The sequence below is a fragment of the Leptonotus elevatus genome, chromosome 13 (genome assembly GCF_054856555.1).
Source record: "Leptonotus elevatus isolate MCC_2025b chromosome 13, RoL_Lele_1.0, whole genome shotgun sequence".
In the NCBI taxonomy this organism is placed as follows: domain Eukaryota; kingdom Metazoa; phylum Chordata; class Actinopteri; order Syngnathiformes; family Syngnathidae; genus Leptonotus; species Leptonotus elevatus.
Window position 1 is genome coordinate 9,385,874 of NC_141251.1, and position 21,801 is coordinate 9,407,674.

Below are 21,801 nucleotides of genomic sequence, written 5' to 3' on the forward strand. Positions count from 1 at the left end.
GCGTGCAGTGAATACATGCACCTAACTGCACGTCATCGTCCACATTCCCATGCCTCAAAACAACACTTCCAGTGGTGCATAGCGTGCAAACTTGTATTCAACTAAGAGTACCGTTACTTATAATAAAATAACTCAAATAAAAGCCCAACGTAGTCCTCTAAATATTCACTTTAATACGAGTAGACCTATTGAGTGCAGGGGAAAACTCAGTAACTGGTACCCTCTAACTTTTTTTTTAATTGTTTTATTTTTTCACACAATTTGCATTCATGTGCAATGAGCTCCTGGTTTTTATTAAATTTAGCAAATGCAGACCAAGACTGCTTTTTGTATGTTTTTTGTCAAGTTCCGAACTGAGTTTCTTGTAGACTGATGTAGACATTGTAGGCAGAAACAGATGACAGTGCATCTTTTTCATCATCCTTCAATTTTGTATGGTGCATATCCTCACTGGTGTTGTAACAGGGGCTAGAGGGCGCAATTGACAATTCACATCTGGGCATTTCTGATATTTCTACAATGGAGGAGGTAATTTCTAGCAAACGCATTGAGACCACTAAATGTAGATGTATTGACTTGACTCATTGAGCCATTTTCAACAGTAAGATATTTTGTCTTACCTTTTTTTTTTGTCAAGCGGCAAAATGTGTTTTTAAAAGTTTTAATTGTACATGAAAAACGTTATCAAATTAGTTCTGGACTAAATATGAATTTTTTGCTGCTAAAAATGGCTCAATGAGTAAAGTATGTCCGGAAACAAACAAACAAAAAATTTAAAGTGGCCAGTGTATGAATACATTGGAAAATAAGATCTAATTAAGTACTATACAGTAGTCTACTTCTATTATATCAACTCCACTAGCAAAATAAAAACTTCTTGTGCATTACCGCCACCTAGCGATAGACTAAAATACTGTAGTGCAAATAGCAATATGAGACTGCATTATGTACCGACACTATCATCAAAAATATCCCTATCCTTAAAATTTTAACTTGGGACCTAAATAGAAATAAGACAGAGACGTTGGAATCATTTTTGGGGGTTTAATGGTTGTACAGATTCATTTAAATGACGTGGTAACACATACAAAAATACCCTTTCAATACATTTTAGAAACTAACATCTAAATGACCTTTTTTTGTTAAATGTTTCTGAACAGCAAAAACAGTTGTCTGAAACAGAGTGGTGCAGTTTTTTTTGTTCAAAAAATACCTACCTAATATGAATTCCATTTAAAAAAATCAAATGGTACAAATATGCAAATATAAATTAATTCTTAAGAAAAACCCCATTAATGAAGCATGTGATATTTTGTTGGGGGAAAAAAAAAAAGCCTCTGTACATTCTGGGGAATGAGAATCTGATGCTGGAAAACGAGCCAGTGTCAAAGCAGTACTTGCTCTGAGGAAGAAGGCTCCTTGTTGGTTTACAAATGCAGCAGCACACGTTATTCACATCACCTTTTGTGCTGTAATCCACCCAGCGTAAGATTGTGATGGTGTGTTGGAAAGGGGGAAAAAAAAAAGTCTCCTGATGCCTTAAGAACCTCCACAGGAGGCGCAAAGGGTTATTACCCAAAACAAAGGGAATTTTGTCTCTCTCCAAAACAACCATAGATGCAAGCATACACGCACGCATGCACGTGCACGCACAGTCAACCACACGCATGCACGCGCACACACGCACACACGCACACACACACAAATCTAGCACAACAAATCGCAAAGCTTTGAACCAGATTTCACCAAGCACCACAAACCTTTGCTTCACTGGCAAGGAAGTCAAAAGGTAGCTCCAGATCCGGGGCGCTATGAAGCGGTTGAGTGTGTAGCCCTCCGAATGCCTAAAAGGCCAGCCAGGATGGTGACTTGAGTGCAGTGCAGCGTTAGGAGCAACACAGTCACTTTGTTTTGTTTAGCGCACCATCAAACCTCAGGTTGAAGCAAACCATTAAAAAAAATAATATATATATATATAAGCAACTCATGTTTTTGTTCAGTTGGTGGCAAACGACAAACTGGCTACTCCCAGAGTTGAACAATTTCATCACCTCAGAAAGCTTGATTTTCCCGACTAACAAGCACTTTGAAAAGCACTGCTGGGCCCGTTTTTGGAAAACAACAATTGCACACTTAAAAGACTGATACAAACCTGGAATTCATTTCTGTGGTTCTTGTGGTCCAAAGAACTATGGTTGGGATTTCTGTCAAATCCAAACAAACCTTCAAATAAATCATTGCTGCATTATCTAAACTAGTGTTTGTGTTCCCCCCCCCGAAAAAATCATTAGGGGCGGAATCAACGTTTGAACAAGCCACAAAGAAAAAAAACAAAAAAAAAACTTTTTTTCTTTCCTTTTTTTTGTTTTGTTTTAGATAAAACTATAATAGAAGCATCAAAAGACTTAACAGTGATCTTAGCTTTTTTTTTCTCCTTAAGACAAAGACGTTATGTACATCAACATTTACTGTACACATTTCTGTTTGGGACGAAGGAAATGAACGTAAATCAGCTGTGTGGTGAAGGTTGACAAATGACTGGGGTATTTTTGCTTTAAAAGATACCTCAAAACAAGAGAAGGAATATGGGAGATGTTTGTTTAAAAAAAAAAGGGGGGAAAAAAAACTTGCTTTCTGAGATCTCATTGAGTGTTGTGTAAAAAGCACTCTGGCTGCTGAGTGCGTGACAACCTCACATTTACCAAATCACCCATTTCCTGGCTTTTCTGTAACCGCCGGAGAACCTGGAGGTGAGGTGTCTGTCCTTCAACGTGACCGCCAATACTGGCCCATCTGAATGTGTGAAGTCAACCTGTGTGTTGGACCTGACTCACTACAAAGACCCCACCTGTGTGCATTCATGAATCCAGACGCTATTTCCGAGTTCACGCTATGTGGATTCTGGCCTTCTCCGTTTCTTTCAGCCTCTTGGCCTGCTCTTCCATGGAGGGCGAATGGGGTCGCTTGGAGGCTGCTCCATTCAGAGGGTCTGCTACTCGGCTCACTAACGTGGGGATGGAGCTGCCAACCGAGTGGGTCGAGAGTTTGGACGACACGTGTTCTATAGCGGAAAATATGCACACAAAAAGCAATCATGTTAATTAATGGGCTAGCGGATTAACTCCCTTCAGCATTGATTGCCAAATTAAACAAAAAGCTACATAACGTTCCTACAGCGGTGAAGCCAACTTGATCAGAACGTTACACTAACTCGGTAGTGAAGTCACAATTAAGAGTAAATATTCATCCATCCATTTTCTGAACCGCTTATTAAGAAAAAAATGTCTACACAATATAAAAGAAAATGGAAAAGAAAAGTGTGACAGCATTTTCTTTACACTGCTGCACAATCAAATTTCAATCCAAATAAATAATACAAATACAAATAATTTCTTAAGTTCACAAAACTCGAGACCAGCTAGTTCCAACAATAATGTTAATCCGACCGCTAACTAATATTGGCTAATTTACTAGCTGATAGCATGGAGCCATAGTAGCCACTTGTTGATATACTTCAATTTATTAAGCGTATCAAGTGTTTAGGATCATGTGGGTTGGTTCATAGAGTCGTAACCCCCCCCCCCCCCCCCCAACGAAAAAAAAAGAAAGAGTCTAACTCAACTCAGTGGATTTCACTAATGTCGGGTAGTTTTTGGAACGTATCCCCCGCGATAAACGGGGGAACAATGTATTCACATCTACAGTGTTTAGCAGCGATGAAGGCGAAAAACTCACTGGAACCGATAACAGGAATGAGCATGCCCTTTTCTTGACTGGCCGGAGGCACCTCAGGGGTTAGGGTGGTCTCAAACACTGGGGCCTTGGGAGGTGTGATGCTGCAAATCATCCAAAGAGGCGAGACGCAAGTGGAGATGCCAAACATTATCAACCGTTTAATGTATTATTTTTGTAGCTGACTGAATGGTGGTCTAAAACTCACTTGTGGCGGTTGAGGGCAAGTTTGATGGAATTTTTGACGACACGACAGCTGTTGCTGGCTGGCAGAGGTGAAGATGCGTCGGGCAACTCCATGCTGGGAAGCCTCTGATGGGAGAGACAACTAATATTTATCTCATGATCGTGCTTTTTATAAAGCAAACTCCCCGGAGAGCAGGCGTCACCTGTGTTCTTGGCGTATCTACGGTTGGAATGGGCTTAGCCTTTGATTCTGAGGGAGGAATCTAATTGTGAAAAGGCAAAACCATAATGTTAAATCTGCTGGGTAGAAAAAAAGGCAAACGAGTAAAAATCTACCATCTGTTTTTCTCGAGGAGTGTCTGACGATGGTGGAAATGGTTCTTTGAATGTAGAATCATCCTTGGGCGCAACCTGCTACAGAAAACAACAACAACAACAACAACAAGAGTTAAGCTCAAAACCCCAAATCACAACACGTATTCTCAGGTAGCCTTACCTCCGTGTGCCTCTTGGCCACGTCTTCCTGCACAGGAGAATGTGGTCTCTTGGCGGCTCCATTGACAGAGTCCTCCAGGTTGTCTGATTCCTCCTTGGGGCTGCTTGCAGCATTGGGCATCACATTCCCACTTACCGTTGTGGAAACTGAGCTACTGGCTGGAAGAGGAGGAGCATTTGCTTCGTCTGCTGGGTCTGAACGATGAGCACACACGGGTTTATTTCGATAAATGTGTGGACTATACAATTATATTTTCGTCATTTGTATTCGCCAGAGAATAAGATATATTAATTCGAAATATTAAGACTCACTAGAACCAAGAACAGGGGCGGACATGGCCTGGTCGTTGGTAGCCGGTGCAGAGCTGGCTGCAGGGGAAACCTCAAGGCATAGCTGCTTGGGAGAGCTGACACTACAGAAGAAAAACGAGCAAGCACACGTCGAAGGCAATGAACAAGCAAAAAGAGGATTTTAAACAAATAACAAAGATAACTTTAGGAATCCCCCCCCCCCCCCCCCCCGCCTTTTCCCCCTCTGTTACCCGTCATCTGTGTCAGATGTAGGCTTGGAGGGTTTGCTGGTGGGGGAGTTGAAGGGAGTCCCCGAGTCCGTGTCTCTCGAGCTGTCCAGGTGACTGCTGTCCAGAGAGATCCTCTTTGAGCTCCCTCCATTCGAGCTGCGATTCAATTCTCCTATGCTCTGGAGGAGGCAATCAAGTGAGTGAGCAACTAAGAATGGAAGAGGACACCTTGTCAAAAAAAAAAAAAGGCTCACCCTCTTCTTCTTCTGCACTAATTCAGCAGGAAGGTACTGATGGAGCTGCTTCTTTTTCACATGAGTCGCTTCTATCTTCATCCCGTCTTTCAGCATGTTGATGTTGTTGGCTTGTCTGTACACTGGAGATAACCGGGGCAACAATTAGGTCACACGAAATTCATGATAGGCTTCAAAGTTTGCAAGCCAATCAGGACAGTGAAAAATAAATGTTTTGGAAGCTTACAGACGAGACTACGATGTTCTATACATTGCTGTGAAAAAGTATTTTCCCCTCCAGCGATCTAGAATTTTTATTTCTTCGTTATCACACTAATGTTTGGGATCATCAAGCCAATTTAAATTTAACACAGATTTCCAAGGGATAAAATGCAGTTGCTTAATCATGACCCTTATATATTAGGGGGGAAACTGAGTTCAATTTCACAGTCCAGACAGCAACCAGATTTCTCCTACACAAAAATCACAGATTATACTCGTCAGATTAAGTGAAGAAGGCCAGCCAAAGAAATGCAAGAATAACTGAAGAGGAAAAAGTGGTTCACATTGATCTGAAAGACATGACCACAGTCACAGCAATTGGGCACATGTGGGAGAAAACGGGGAACAGTGGTGAACCTTGACAGGAATGATTGGCCAACTAAAATGACTTCTAGAAAACAATGACAACTCTTTCAGGAGGTCACTGCAGGCCTCAGTTACTGTTCATGACTAAATCATAACAGCCACTGGGCAAAAATAGCATGGAGCTGCACGGCAAAAAACACTGTTAACAAAAAAAACACATGAAGGATCACCTCACAATTAGTGTTGTTCCGATACCGTTTTTTGGCCCCCGATATCAATTCCGATATCTTTGCAGAATTGGCCGATGCAAATACCATACCGATACCTACGTGTGTTTTTTCTCAGCATGATAAAGCTGTCCTGCCATTGGTTCAGAGCATTCAATGGCCAATAGGATATCTTAGCTTGGCATGCAGTGAATATATCACACATCAGTCGTGCATGAGCAAGACACAAGATGCTGCATCCAAAGTCCTATATTAGTGTCAGAATTAATGGTATCGGCATATTACTCACCGATACCACTGTTTTAATGCAGTATCGGGCCTCTGTCAATACCAGTATCGGAACAACACTACTCACAATTGCCCAAAAAAAAACCATCTTGATGACCGGCAAGAGATTTACAGAAATATTCCATTGACAGACAACTTTTGTACTTGTCTTGTCTACTGCCCATTATATCAGTTTAGCTTTGCTAATTCAGGAGCTGGACAATAGACAGTTTATGCTATTACAAAAACACCAACATGACAGAGTTGAAATAATTCTGTGAAGAAGAGTGGGCCAAAATTTCTCCATGGGGCTACACGCGTCATTATTTCATCTACAGGTAGGCCTACACATATCAATATAGCATATATATATACATATATACACACACAATCAAGGCCAGTATGGCAGGGGAGGGCCACCACCCAAAAAGTCTTAACATCGGAACCTGTTAAAGCTTCATCATTGCCATGCACAATTAAAGTGAACAGTTATGGATTTCAAAGACAAGTGCAGAGGCCAAGTTGATGCAAAAAAGCTATAGCAAGTTTGTGAGACTACCAACCAGTGTCTGTGAATGACTGGATATCGTATGTAAGGTCAATGTTGACACTCTCCGCATTCTCCACTTTCTTGAAAATGATCCCAATGAACCACATAGATACAAAGTCATTCCTGCAAGACATTTGTAGAAAAATAAACATCATTAAGGGGGTGGAGGTGGGGGATTTCAAATAAATAAATAAATTAATGAATAAATAAATAAATAAAAGCACTCACTCGTTCCGGTTTTCTTTGGACCCGGGAAAGGACTGGGGATTGACATGTGCCAAAGTAATATACTCATTCCTCTCCAGGTTTCCCACCAAAACTCGAATTTTTGACTCAACGAGTCCAATCCTGCAGGAGAACAAATGTTGCTTTTATTGAATCAGATTCAGGAATGAGGTACTGTGAGGACCTAACAGAAAAAATACGTTATTAGGATCGTCAGACACGTCATGCCACCTCCTTTGCACAATATAACCTTATTATAAATGTTGCACTGAGGTGGCTCTTCATTTAGTTTAACAAATGTAAGCCACACTTGTGATCAATGCCGGGTGCACCCACCACCCTTGTGTGAGTGCTTCTTCATTGGTCTCAGCAAGTTCTTCGGGTTGGCAGATTTAAAGTGTGAATGATTCCAGGAGAATTGGAATTGCTAACATTACATTCCACATAGGAAGGAAAAACGCGGAAGTGATCAGACAGGTGAGCAGCGCGCTGTGTCTACAGACAGAACACAACCGTAAGTCAGTAGCTGACAAAATGATAGCGATGCTCGCCTGATTGGTTAAATCAATAGATATAGGAATTTTCTTGGAAAACAACGCCGCAAAATGCTGGCAAATAGTGAAAATACAAAATTAACAACGCAAACTAAAGAGACTGCAAACCCAGAACCTTCAATAGATGGGGCTTTACTGTACAATTGTTTGATATTATTCAAAAAATGTGTTCAATGAATGAAGGCCTCCCCACAACTGCAATTGAGTAAATAGAGCCTCCTGGACAATAAATGAAGAATTATCGGTCTTCAATTTGTGCTAGACTTCAGTAATCAAATTTGACTGTAAATGGCATATAATATAATATGTGTAGTCACGTTATTTCAAGGTGCACACTAAAGTTTTAATGTGTACAAATGGCACTCACCATTCTAAATGATTTTCTTCTGTGGATGCACTGGCTGTCAACACGATGTAATGTCTGTGGAACAAATCACACAACATGTAGAGCTTAGCTAAAAACACCATAGATGCCTCAATGCCATTCTTATACAGCTTTACACATTACATACAGCATAACTGACTGACATTTTACCAACATGAAAAATTTAATATTTCATTAGCTCAGTTCCAGTTCAGAGAGAATGTATTTATTTACTCATTTTGGCACTAAGTGACAAATTTAAAAACGCAAGCTATAAATTCTGATGTTCAGGACATGATGCTTTAAAGCTGCTCAATGTAGAAATGTGCCCAATAGATTAACACCTTATCTATTTCTTGCGTTGAGCAGCTTTAACTTTACAATGAGGACCCAAATTCTAACTCAACACTTACTTGTATTTCTGGAAGAAGTTGGGTGGCTCAAAGAGTTTTGGCCATTCAGCTTTTCCCTGAAGGATCTCATCTGTGACGCTGAGACCTGATCGTATTAGAAGTAAATGACAAACCAGGATTATATAATGTATTAAAAGGAAGCTTATGTGATCTTGTTATGAATTGCCACTGTGGATACCAAATTTAAACTCCTCGCTCATAATGGTTCGTGTTGATGTGGAGACATTGTATGTGGAGTTTTGCTGGGGGTAGGCTGGGGTGATGATTGGCATCAGGTGGTACCTGTCAGATGGGTTCACCTAAAAAAGGGTAAAAAAAGGAAAGCAGAGACCAACTACATTAATTTCTGGACTACAAGCCGCTACTTTTTTCACTTGCATTCGACCCTGCGGCTAATATAAAGGTGCGGCTTATCCATTAGATCACAATGCACTATAAAAGGAAGCACAAGAGCGTCAGGTAGAGCAAAACAAATCAAGTGAGCCCAAATACAGTAGGAGAGACAGAACGAGAGAGAGACAATTTGCGCCATCATTATGGAAAAGAAAGTAGCGGGAAACCGGTGCGATAACATGAAAACACCTGCGGCTTACAGTCGGGTGCGGCTTATATGTTTAACAAACACGAATATTCCCCAAATATAGCTAGCGCGGCTTATAGTCCAGAAATTACTGTAATCAACAAGTGAATTTGGGAGGTGAAGGTGTTGGTGGTAGGGTATAGTTAACCCCCATGGTATATGCATAGAGTTTTACCATCATATTATACAGACGTTTTGCTGACATGATTGTGAAATAGGATCTGCCGAGTGTTTTATTCTGAACAGTAACCGGAATTTTTTTATTTTGAAACGTTGGTCTTTCTATCCCGCTCGATGTGTTCAGTGCTAATTTGCAATTTGACGGATGCGGCATCCGGCAAAAATAGAAAATAGATCTGTTTGTCCGGCGGGCTCCGGTACGACGGACCTGGTCCGCAGTTGATCCACAGTGCATACGCAGCCAGTGCATTTTGAACAAGTTGATAGAATAGAAACGAATACAGGCTCAATCAAGTGGCAACACCATTCAAGAATTATACTCACTCTAGGATCCCATACAGGTAGGTTCAGATTGCTGTCCTCAGGTTGTTTCAAGAGGACAGGGTTTGGCCATTCCCTGCAAAATAAATACATAAATAGTTTATGCACGTACGCAAACATGCAGTATCACACAAAAGTGGGTACACCTCTCACATTTCCGTAGATATTTCATGGTATTTTTTCATGGGACAACACTGAAGAAATGGCTGACATTGAAAAGAGTACATCCTGATGTGAGAACGCCTAAAGCGTCAATATTTTGTGTGGCCACCATTAGTCTCCAACACTGCCTTAACTCACTTGGGCATGTGAATGTAATGTATTGTAGAGCGCAGCAGAAATTCTCCGGCTGGCAGGCACAATAAATAAATACTGGTACATTTGTTTCAGCAAGTTAGAACAGCTCTATGCAAATGGCAACAAACATAGGCTTACCATTTGGAGAAAACCAAGAAGAACTTGTGGACGAGGGTGGCAGCAACAGCATTAGGGTAGAGTTGGCAAGTCCTTGCTACAAGCATGGCCCATGACACTCCACCCAGAAAGCCCAGCATGTTGGAATAGATCCCACGACCTGTTGTATAAATTGTAAATTACTAATTTAGTGCTAAACCGATTCGGATGGGCCGATTATGATAATTTTCTCAATTATCGGCATCTGTCTTTTTTTCTTCCCCCCCCCCCCGGCGGATATTTAATTAGAAACTGGCTTAGTTTGGCTCTGGTGGCTGCAGCGTGCCTCCCTGTCTGCTGTTGAGTGATTTTTACTCTCTCCAGCACTGACCCGCCCACAGCACCATCTGATTTGTTGCTCGTGCAGAGGGCAACAGCCAATCAGCAGTGAACGCTGCATGTTGCTCTGCTCTCTCTCCTCTTACACGCATTGGGGAGAGGAGAAAAAGCATTGCCGAATGCAGACGATCCAGAGAGCAGATATGTTACAAAAGGTAAGTCAAGGTTACAGACTTCACCGAAATTGTAATAAATCCCTGGTTGCGAGAGATTATAAAATGTAACTTGATCGGTTAGAAAGTTATTTATTTTATAACAAATAATGCATCATTGTTCATCAATCTATGCCAGCAATTTATAGTGACAGACTGAACAAACAGATTTGATGTTCTATTCGATGCCAGAAAATGTCATGAGATTAATCAAATTTAAAATGGGTACCTTGGCTCAATAAAGGTTGGGAATCACTGGTGTAAGGCACACTGAGTGAGTAACCTTGTGAATTAGATGTGTTATATAAATGAAGCTGCCTCTCCCCTGTTAGTAGACAACAGGGAGCGGTTTGCTCATAGGCTCATTCAACACCTCACTAGCTGCTAGTTTGCTAAATCTGCTGATATTGATGGAGAAATCTTTTACAAGTACGAAAGTGAGTGAGTGCATGTGTCACATGATACACTGGTGCAGAAATTTAAAGAAAACAATTGCAAAGTTCAAGTCCGGTCTTGGGAAATTTTAGAGCAATCAATAATGGCTGTTTTACTACTTCTGCTGCCACAGAAAAACAATGTGGCGGTGATGGCAGCTGCATATGGGACACACAAGAATGACGCAACACCCACTAAAGGTAACGAAGAGAAGACCCATCGTAACACAGTGGTGTTGATGAGATTTTTATTTCTCTGCTGGCAAGTAGCTGTATTAAGGATGCACTTGTTTTTATTATTAATTGTTTCATTTCACCTATTAAGATATGCTGCTGAGCCTGTGAGCTCCCTGCACTTTTTGTTAGAATTTCAAGTTTTTGTCTATTTTCTAAGGAAAGAAAACTTTTAACATGTTGGAAATCACAAGAGCTGTTTAATAAACATGTGCTTCAAGGCATTTAAACAAAGTCAAGTGTTTGGGAGTTTTTATTCAAAAGTTTGGAGCCAGTTTTCCCGCAAATGAATATCGCCTTCAAATATCTGTTATCGGCCTCCTTGACTACTAACTGGTATCAGAATCGGCCCTGAAAAAAGCATAGCAGTCTATCACTACTACTAATACAGTATTCAAGTGGTCAGCTCTACAATAGACAAAATGCATGCAATAGAGTAAAAATATGGCAAAGAATCTGGCATACAAATAAAGATTCCACAGACAACCTGACAATCCAATCTTACGTTTTGCCCAAAGTTTGATGGCTCGCAAGGTCAACCTGAAGTTTTCTTTGTTTGGCACTAAGTACAGTATTTCATCAGTCACTCGACAACCTGTAATCACAAAAGATAAAAGAAATAGCTAAGTATAGGGGGCAGCAGATCCCCATAAAAGCATTGTTTTAATAGTCGCTACATCAGATAGAAAGAGAGAGGAGACAGACGCAGAGCGCGACAGAGACAGGCAGACAGAGAGCGAGAGAGCGAGAGAGCCAAAGAGAGAGAGACAGAGGGCACTAGTTTCATAGATAGGTGCCCGTGCAGTCAGCATAAAAAAGGGCGCATCTTCTTGACTTTCCTGCCAGGGCTAGTCTAGTTTCAAATATCACACATAAATGATAATAAAATTATCAAAACCAGATCCAACCATCAACGTACACTCTTATATTTTTCAATAACTTTGCTTTTAAACAAACGTTTAAAAATACAAAGGTGCGGCTTATCCATCAAATCGCACTATAAAAAGGTAGCGTAAGAGCGTCAGGCAGAGCAAAACAAAGTGAGCCCAAATACAGTAGGAGAGACAGAACAAGAACGAGACAATTTGCGCCCTCATTATGGAAAAGAAAGTAGCGGGAACCCGGTGTGGTAACATTAAAACACCTGCGGCTTAGAGTCGGGTGCGGCTTATATGTGTAACAAACTCAAGTAGTTCCCAAATTTAGCTAGCGCGGCTTATAGTCAGGTGCGCCTTATATGCCAGAAATTGCTGTACTCAAATGTGCCATTTATGATGGCAAAATTACTATGGTACTTCATTTGTATAGCGTTTTTCCACCTTTAAAGGCCCTCAAAGCGCTTCACATTCAACAACTCATTTACCTACTGATGACGCAGCATCAGGAGCAACTGGGGGTTCAGTATGTTGTTTAAGGACGTGGTCACAATGACACGGGATTGAACCCACAACCTCTGGTTTGCAAGACGTCTACTCTACCACCGAGCCACGCTGCCTCCACTACTGTGGTTCTGATGTCACTTCGTCTTATAAGATGACATCTATGGGAAAGGACTTTCTAAAATCTCACCACTTTTCTGCTGCTAAGCACAAATGAAATCCAAGTAAAAACATTGATTATCTAAAAATTAAGAACAGTTGGTCATTCAGCGGTTCAGAAAATGGATGGGTTTTAAAAATGCTTTGAAAGATCTCAATTGTTAGTATGGGAAAAGAGCAGAGGTGGGCATTCCATCAATATTGACGGAAGGTTTGTCAATGACGGACGCCCATTTTGTTGTTGATTGTCGATTGACAGGAAACTTCGAAAAATTGATGAAGTAAGCATTGACGGAAGGGGGTTTTCGTTCGTCAATGTAATCGTCAATCCGTCCGCCATTTTGCTGATGGATTGACGAATGACGGCGCATTGACAAACGCCCACTTCAAATGACGGAAACATTGACAGACACTCATTTTGCTGAGCAATAACGAATGACGGAAGGGTGACCCAACTACTGACAATTGCCGAATAACGGACGCTCAAAATTCATTGACGTGCCTACCTCTGGAAAAGAGCATCGTTTTTAACCTGGATTGGAAAGTATTTTCAGTTTACTCGTATATATTTAATCTTTATTCATTTATATTTATTCACTCTGATAATACTGGTCAGCAAACTATTTTGTTTCAATGGTTTTAGTGTATTTTGATGTTACTGAGTCTGAAAGAGCCATTATTTTTTCAAATTGGCTCAAGCTTCTGAGATACTCCATGTTTTTGCTTAACAAAAGTGCCCCAAAAAATACAAACATTTTGAAATTGGCTTCCTCTTTATGCTACAACTTTGAGGTTGGAACTGTCTGTTCAAGCATGTATTCTTTCATTTTTGATGCACTATATTACAGACAGGTGTGTGTTATCCACAGGATTTTACGATACATCAGAATTCAACCAACGACAAAGGTTAATCAGAATAATGGCTAAGCATATTCATGTGGTTTACCATTAAGACTTCGAATGCAACGAATGTCTAGATTTCTTAGGATGGAATCCCCTCGGAGGTCTAGGTTGTCTGGAATGGATTGCAACGCCAGTCTGGCAAAAAGCAGGTCAATCTGATAAGAAACAGAAAAGTAAAAAACAAAAGGGCATTAATGCACTGTACAAAAACACCCACAAACCTTATTTTTTTAATCACCCAAATTCTAGCCCTTCTTAAAAGCTAAGTTTTTGTGACTTCAAATAGTTTTGTGTTGTGCAATATCCTTGATGATGCAGATATGAACAAAAACACAATTGAAATATTTAATTTTATATTTAATGTCCCTTATTAACAAGAGTGAGTGACAATTTTCTCTCGCACACAATCATTCACGTCACAATGTGTTTGAGAGGGAGAGCAGCTGTATGTCAGTCCTGTGACGATGATTTAGTTCAGTACAGGCGAGTGACTGATGTCATCTATAACCACAGGTGGGCATCCAGAGCTGCCAATCTATTTGAAATTCATTTCCTCAACTATTTATCAGAATTTTCATATTTAAAAAAATTCTGTCAAGAACAATACAGCAGGACACCAATATATATATATATATATATATATATATATATATATATATATATATATATATATATATATATATATATATATATATATATATATATATATATATATATATATATATATATATATATATATATATATATATATATAATATTATATTATTATATATATATATATATATATATATATATACACACACAAATTATTAGTAGAATGTTCAAATTCTGTTTTACTTTTGTCTTTAAGTAACTTACCTCTATTCCATCAAATTTGAATTTTATAACAGGAACAAAAGCATCCTCGACAGCCTTAAAGAAACGACAAGAAAGACATTATCACAAACTGATTCAAACAAAGTGCAAACATGGTACACTTGGCAGTTGAGTGCAACGGTTTCAGATTTTGGTGTACGATTATAGTATTGTAGAAAAAACGCAGTTTTACGGTTATTCTTATAGACATAAAAAATATATATCACATAATCATTATTTGAAATTTTTTATTTTTAACAATAAATAACTGAAAATAAATGGAAAAAGTTGTTCAACTGCACATGCGCCACACTGAGATGCATTATGCATCTCTAGTAGTAAATTGTATTTTCATAAGGTGCCATTGTGCAGCTGATTTTGTTGTTGTAAATAGGAAACAAAAAGTGTAAAAAAAATAGTTTATTCTGTTAAATTAAAATGACAATACACATTAACGATAAATCGTGTCTAGATGTGCCCTAAAGCCGGGGTACACATAAAGTCAATCTTTATGAGAGTGGGGGAAGCCGACATCTCCTAATCTTTGTGTGTGGGGTCTGACAAAGATTATTATTATTTTTTTTAATATATATATTTTAAGATTTCAAAAATCCTTATGCGTGTACCTACCAGGCTTAAGTCTAAATTAATCCATGAGGTTGGTTAAAAAAAACACACCAAACATCATCCTTTGGTGCTCATTTGAGAACCATGCCAAAAATGTTATGTGCACCCCTACATATATCATTTGTGCATCAAAGGATGTTTTACTGTTCTCTTGAAAAGAATACACAATAAAACAATGTGCTTTATAAAAATTGTGTGAATCTGTGTAGATTCTAAGTCATCCAGGGCGAGATTTTCCTTGTTTCCGAAATATTCAAACATTACTTAAGGCCAACACCAAGTACCATATAACAAACAAACATAAGGGTTAAGCCTGATAGCACTTGTGCATTTGCAGAATACGAGTCCACTGACATTACATTTGTAAGACAAAGACAAAATTCAGCAAGACTTACCCTTAAATCCTTAATCTCTTCATGCTGCTTAAATTTCTCAAAGAAAGATTGAAAAAAGTCACTCCTTTCTACATGACGAGGAGCCACACACAGGGCATCAATATCAGCTCCTGCAATGAGCACCAATCTTTGATCAGTGCCATTTATTCCAAGTAATTTGTTAAAGGGATACTTGACTCAAGCCATTTCAACATTAAGAAGTAGGGGTGCACCGATCGATCGGCCGGCCGGCCGATTTATCGGGCCCGATTTCCTTAGTTTTGGGGGATCGGTGATCGGCCGATCCCTTAAATATAAACCGATCTTTTCCACTGATCTCATCTCCCTCCTCAGAGGTCTGAAAAAGTCAGCCACTGTCCTCTTCTGCTGAGATGATTAACAGGCATTTCATTTTTATTTCAGAGAACTACTTAATTTGCAGTTAAAACAAATCGTTTGTATTATTTCACGGATATTGTTTTCCAATAAAATAAGATTGGAACACTGAAGGTGTATGCAAAAATCGTGATTGGAAGGTCAGACTTTTTAAAAGCTCAGAGATCGGTAATTGGCCAGAAAATTGTGATTGGTGCACCCCTATTAAGAAGATAACATTTTCTCTAAAAAATACATTTTTCCCACTTGCTGTCAACTGAAGATGACATCACCTGTGCTGAAGAAATAGGTAAACACCAATCACGGCTCACCTGTTTTCTGGGTTTGGTCTGGCAAACCGAGCCATGATTGGTCGTTACCTAATTCCTCAACACGGGCGATGTTATCTTCAGTTGATAGCAAGTGGGAAAATATGTTTTTAAAGGTATTAATTGTACATAAAAAATGAATAATAAACGGTGTACATAAACATGCTCTTCTTAGTCTACAATCTTAATTTTTAGCTACCAATGTGAATGTTTGTGCACTTTAAAATCACTTACTTAGGAGTTGAATGTGAAATATATATCTATAGAAGATTCTTAGCACATTGAAATGGTATTTACCTTCACTACAGATGTAGCAAAGCAGCCCCAGAACATAAATAAACCTCCATTTCCATGTAGGCACCATGCTCTTTTCAGTACGTTTCATTTATCCAATGCCTTTGGCATACTATATTTTTAAGCAGCCAGTGATACATTTGTCTGTTCATGACCCAATAATGACTGCTTTCACGCTTATTCCCCAAAGCATACCAAAAAAAGAAGATGAAAAAAGTGAAAACTAAGCATGTTATAATGGGTGCGACCTGACATACCTTTCGTGTGCACTCCAAGACGATATGAACCAAATGTAAATATTTTGCCCCCAACACTGCTTATAGCTGAGGGTGGAAGGTTCTGTTGAAAAGACAACAGAAATTATTTTTCCTTTAACAGCAAAAAAAAATTCTGGAGCACATTAAGCCCACTGTACACCGAGTGACGTCACTGAACTAGACTTAACTGGACAATCTCAAACAAATACCAGACTAATTACGGTACCATCACACACCTGCAGACGACAAACAAACAAAAAGATGCGACCCCTAGTATTCTTATCGGTAGGCATGGGCTGATATTAGATTCTGACATTGTGATTACGGTGAATATTTGGGTACAGGTCAAAAGTGTAGCATGTTGAATTAAAAAAATATATGTAAACATTCTTCTTTGGATGTAATTCCTCTTGGTAAGTCACAGTATGCAATCACTGGTAAGCTATTTTTAAAAGAGGCCCTTGGTACTTAATGTTGTCCTTGTGGCCAACTTGGCACCTTTTTTTTAAGACAATGCACATTAAATCACCAAAGCAAAAGAGGCATCCAACCCACCTTTAATTCGCTGATCTCTGCGATCCACTCTTTGACAAAGTTATTCAATTTTCCCAGAACAGCAAGTCTGAAAAGAGAATAAAATGATGTGTCATTATTAGGGATGCACGATAATATCGGTGGTCGATAATTATCGACCAATTTGATAGACCAGATAATAAAGAAATATGCCGATAATTATCGCCCCTCCCCTCTCCTATGGTAGTGTCGTAAATTTGTGACATCATAATGAGCACGACCTCGTGTTCACAGAAGATGCATCATGGCGACATGGCAGTCGCCATTGTGGGCTTTCTTTACTGTCCTGTTATGAAAAATAAATATTTCACACGTATTAACATAACACGTTTATACTGTATTGTGGACAATGGGCTTTTCACTTTTTGTACATGAAGCAATATCGAAGTGACCTTGACTGATAAGCCTGCTTGGAACGGACTGCTTGCTTTCCTGTCTAGCTGACCCTCCTTTTCTCCTCCCAAAACCCAACCAGGCTTCATAAAAATCTTCCCATGATAATCTACTGCGCACACTCTCACGGATCACTTCTTGTAGACTGCTTTGTAAGACTTGCGTATATTTGAAGCTTCAAATATAAAGAAACCCAAAAGACACATTATTTCCCAGACTGTTTTATTCATTTCACCTAACTACTGAAAATTCCACAACACTTCAAAATGTTACGCTCATTGGTTTTTGCTATTTTTTATTTTATTTTATTTTTTTAAATGTGACCGTTTTGTTTTGGCCAACTCAAAATGAGTTAGTGGGTATCTTAGAAGCAGAGATATCGATAAAATTCAGTTTCATGGTGCATTACACAATGTTTCAATGTATTTGTACATGTTAGACTTATAGTGGACTCTGTATCGGTCCGTTGTGGTAAAGAAGGAGCTGAGCCGAAAGGCAAAGCTCTCGATTTACCGGTCGATCTACGTTCCTGCCCTCACCTATGGTCACGAGCTGTGGGTCGTGACCGAAAGAACAAGATCCCGGATACAAGCAGCCGAAATAAGTGTTCCTCCGCAGGGTAGCCGGGCTCTCCCTTAGAGATAGGGCGAGAAGCTCGGTCATCCGAGAGGGACTCAGTGTCGAGCCGCTACTCCTCCGCGTTGAGAGGAATCAGTTGAGGTGGCTCTGGCATCTGGTTCGGATGCCTCCTGGACACCTCCCTGGGGAGGTGTTCCGGGCATGTCCCACCGGCGGGAGGCCCCGGGGACGACCCAGGACACGCTGGAGAGACTACGTCTCTCGGCTGGCCTGGGAACGCCTTGGCATCCCGTCGGAGGAGCTGGCTGAAGTGGCTGGGGAGAGGGAAGTCTGGGCTTCCCTGCTAAAGCTACTGCCCCCGCGACCCGACCCAGGATAAGTGGTAGATGATGGATGGATGGAGACTTATAGTAGGAGTTGAAAGTATAGAGTGAAGTTAAGTAGTTAAGTTAATTTTGCAAACAATTATCGGCTTACTTATTGGTTATCGACTTCGACACTTTCTGAATCCCTGGTTTAGAGCATTTTCGTGCATCCCTAGTCATTATATTAAATTCTTTAGATCCAATTCTCCCCTCCCATTTAATTGAACAGAGCAGCAACTCAAAAACAAGATTAACTCCGCAACAGATCGACAAATAGAGATTCAAGAAATGTAAATAGAATGCATACCTGTGATTTAATTCCTCTTCATCTTCAAACACTCCAAATGGCTTCATAGCATCGCAGAGCTTCTTGGTGTAATGTTGGTCTATTTCTCTTGGGGGTGCAAGGCTAATGGCAGATGTAATGCCATAGTGCTTCTGCGGCTGCTGCCCTCCCGGCATATTGCTGCAAAGTAACAGAAAACAAATATTTCTACAAAAATACAACAAAAAACATTTAGCCAAAGATAAGAATAAGAATGTCTACATCATTCTAAGTCTCTGTATTTTCCATAGGTGTTGATGTACTTGAAAAGTAGCATATAAGCTACAGTTTTTCCCCACACCATGTTAATGCTTGGGCGGGCTACCCAAGCGAATTAGCCACCACCCAAGAGAATTTCAAGAAAATATATCTAAAAAGAAGAAAAAAAAGTGTCACAACAGGATATACCGCATGAAACGTTAGCTCGCCGTCAGTCACTTGTGGTTCGTGAGGCTAGAGGAAACGTAGTAACAGGACTGAAACCCACCTCCCGTCCAACCCGCCTCCCATCCCCACCGCAAGAGTCCACCCACCCAAGTAGATTTGAAATCTGTGGGAAACACTGAGCTAGTATTATTTTGCTGTGAAACGCGCGAGAACAACATGTACAAATTCTGCGCCGGTGAATGTTTACGAGATTGTGGCGTAGTGGGTAGAGCAGTCACACCCCGAAGATGCTGCTTTATTCCTTTGCATCACCGGTTCAAATACCACTCTGTACACCCTTTTATTATATATATTTTTAAACATTTACAATTGTTTGCACCCAGTTGGTCATTTGTAAATGAACCATTTTGTTTTATACGTTTATTTAACAGTTGAGCAGTAGTAGAAACATTTTTATGTCGCTTGTGACAAATCTGCAAATTGGAAAAACAAAACGACTGGCCTGACATTACTGAATCGAGAACTGGTTGATCTGGAAGCCAGTTGAACCATAACATGACTGCCTCCACATCATGCTAAACTAACCAAGCAGTATTCACTACCAACCTACTCTAATCAAGGGAAAATATCGTTCATGGCAAGCCAAGAATTCCTCACTCCGGCGATTGACTGATCAGAGCAATTCACGGCAAAATAACACTAGCAGGCGAGTTGTCGGTCACGTCAAAATAAACACTGACACAAACTAATATGATTTCCAATTTTAATGAATTGACAAAGTTGGAACGCAAGTGTAGTGCAGCACTTAGACAAAACTATCTGCAGATAGATGAGTTTGTCGTTAAGCAGGATTGATGAGGATAAGTGGTTATTTTTCCATGACCGTCAACTCGCCACCTAGCGCTATTTGACCGTGAATCACGCAAGAACTACAAGTACAAAACTCTTTACCAGTGAATGCGTTCCAATTTGTGGAATAGACGTTAGAGCTGTCAGCCCGAAAGTCTTGGGTCATGGGTTTGAATACCACTCAGTACTTTTGTTCCCATTACAATTTCTTGCAGCCAGTCAGGATTTGTAAATGATTCATAAAGACACAAGTGGGGTGAAACGAGGCAGGAACCACCCCAGTGCATGACTCGGTCCGGCGATTTATCAATCAGAGCCGTTCACGGCAAAATAACGCCAGCAGGAGAGTTGCCGGTCCCGGCAAAATAGACCGGCAACATATCCACTGCCTATCATAAAACTTTCCTTTTACATGACACTTATTTATATATGAGACGACACAACTAAACTATCACTCCAATGAAACAAGCACAGCTGATTAAACTCGCAGTTTACTTTAAAACACATTAGGTGTATTTACAATTTCGCCAAGCTTCAGCACGCTTTACGGTGAAGCAGCTATTAATGCCAAAAGAATATGTACTATCCGTAACGATACATTCAAACATCACGCATTCCAAAGGTGCTGAAAAATTCAAATGTGCAATTCAGAACTCGCTTTTGGCGAGCGAGCGTTAGCAAAGAGCTCGCTAACAGGTTGGAACGAGAGCGGGCTCATTTAGCATGAGCATAAACGTTAGCTTCCTGTTACGGTGGAAATGACTTGTTAGGCACATTTCAGACAGATTCCAACAGTTGACATTTTGTCCAAGTATGTTTTCAAGTGAAACCGCTTCATCGCGTTGCGCCATTTAAACAATAGTTAGATAAAACACAGTGTAACGGCCGAGCCAACAATCGATGGCTACAGGCCTTGTTATGACAGTTAGCTATGCTAACGCTAGCTTTTAGCCTATTCTTTTTTTACTGCTAGCGCGAATAAAATGCGCACTACTGGGAGATAAGACTTCATAATTTGACTTACCTTGACATTTCTTTCATGACACTCAAAATATATGCGCTCTATTCCTGCTGCGAAGCTGTGGGAAGTTAAGAAGGTCAGCAAGAAGAAATAATAACAGCCCCGACCTGATTACAACAATGGTCACTTTCCAGCGAGCGGTTCAAAACCTTCCCATCGAACCGGAATCACTCCTGGTAAGTTACCATTTCCGTTTGAAACCATTAAAGATATCCCAATCTTACAAAACAAATCTTCCAAAAGTAATAGGAATTCCTCAAGGCTATTAACTTAACACGCGCCCAGGCGCTGTTAGGACCCTTTTATTGGAAACTACAACTCTGCAGGCGTTTGTGGGTATTACGTCGGCGTGCAATGCAGCGCGCTGCAACGTCTGTACGGCCAGTGGATCACGTGACCCTGAGGCCCGCTACTTAGCACCGTGTGGTGTTGTTTACTGGATTTCAAGTGCACTACCTCATCTGACACACTAAACTCAAACGGATGCAAATGCAATCATGCTGTCGTCACAATAGTATTTAGTGTTGTAAAAAATAAAATACAATGATATATATATATGTCACTTTTTAATTAGTATGAATAACAAAATACCTTTTAATAAACACGTTGCACTTTTAATAAACTCATTTCCCAACTGTCCATTTTCTGTGGGAGCTGGAACCTTAGTTTATCCCAGCTGACTTCGGGCAAGAAGCAGACTACACCCTGG

General features: G+C 40.1%; 1 protein-coding gene across 2 annotated transcripts; it reads right to left on the reverse strand.

Moving 5' to 3' along the window:
• Positions 1 to 1,030: 1,030 nt before the first annotated feature.
• Positions 1,031 to 21,439, reverse strand: papolg (poly(A) polymerase gamma). 2 transcript variants are annotated; one of them, XM_086093378.1, is made up of 24 exons: positions 21,096 to 21,439; positions 18,818 to 18,976; positions 17,156 to 17,222; positions 16,601 to 16,682; positions 15,367 to 15,476; positions 14,348 to 14,401; positions 13,533 to 13,644; positions 11,554 to 11,643; positions 9,872 to 10,010; positions 9,440 to 9,512; positions 8,534 to 8,654; positions 8,356 to 8,440; positions 7,946 to 7,999; positions 7,028 to 7,147; positions 6,813 to 6,922; positions 5,189 to 5,310; positions 4,956 to 5,113; positions 4,726 to 4,826; positions 4,415 to 4,608; positions 4,255 to 4,329; positions 4,122 to 4,181; positions 3,941 to 4,044; positions 3,736 to 3,836; positions 1,031 to 3,061 (listed from the first exon to the last, which is right to left on the reverse strand). In XM_086093378.1, exons 1-24 carry the CDS (start codon positions 21,110 to 21,112, stop codon positions 2,886 to 2,888), a joined length of 2,484 nt encoding a protein of 827 aa, XP_085949504.1. In that variant the 5' UTR covers positions 21,113 to 21,439; the 3' UTR covers positions 1,031 to 2,885. The 2 variants fall into 2 exon arrangements, with proteins under 2 accessions (XP_085949504.1, XP_085949502.1); XM_086093376.1 differs by having other exon boundaries at positions 4,255 to 4,332; positions 21,096 to 21,438.
• Between the last annotated feature and the right edge of the window lie 362 nt (positions 21,440 to 21,801).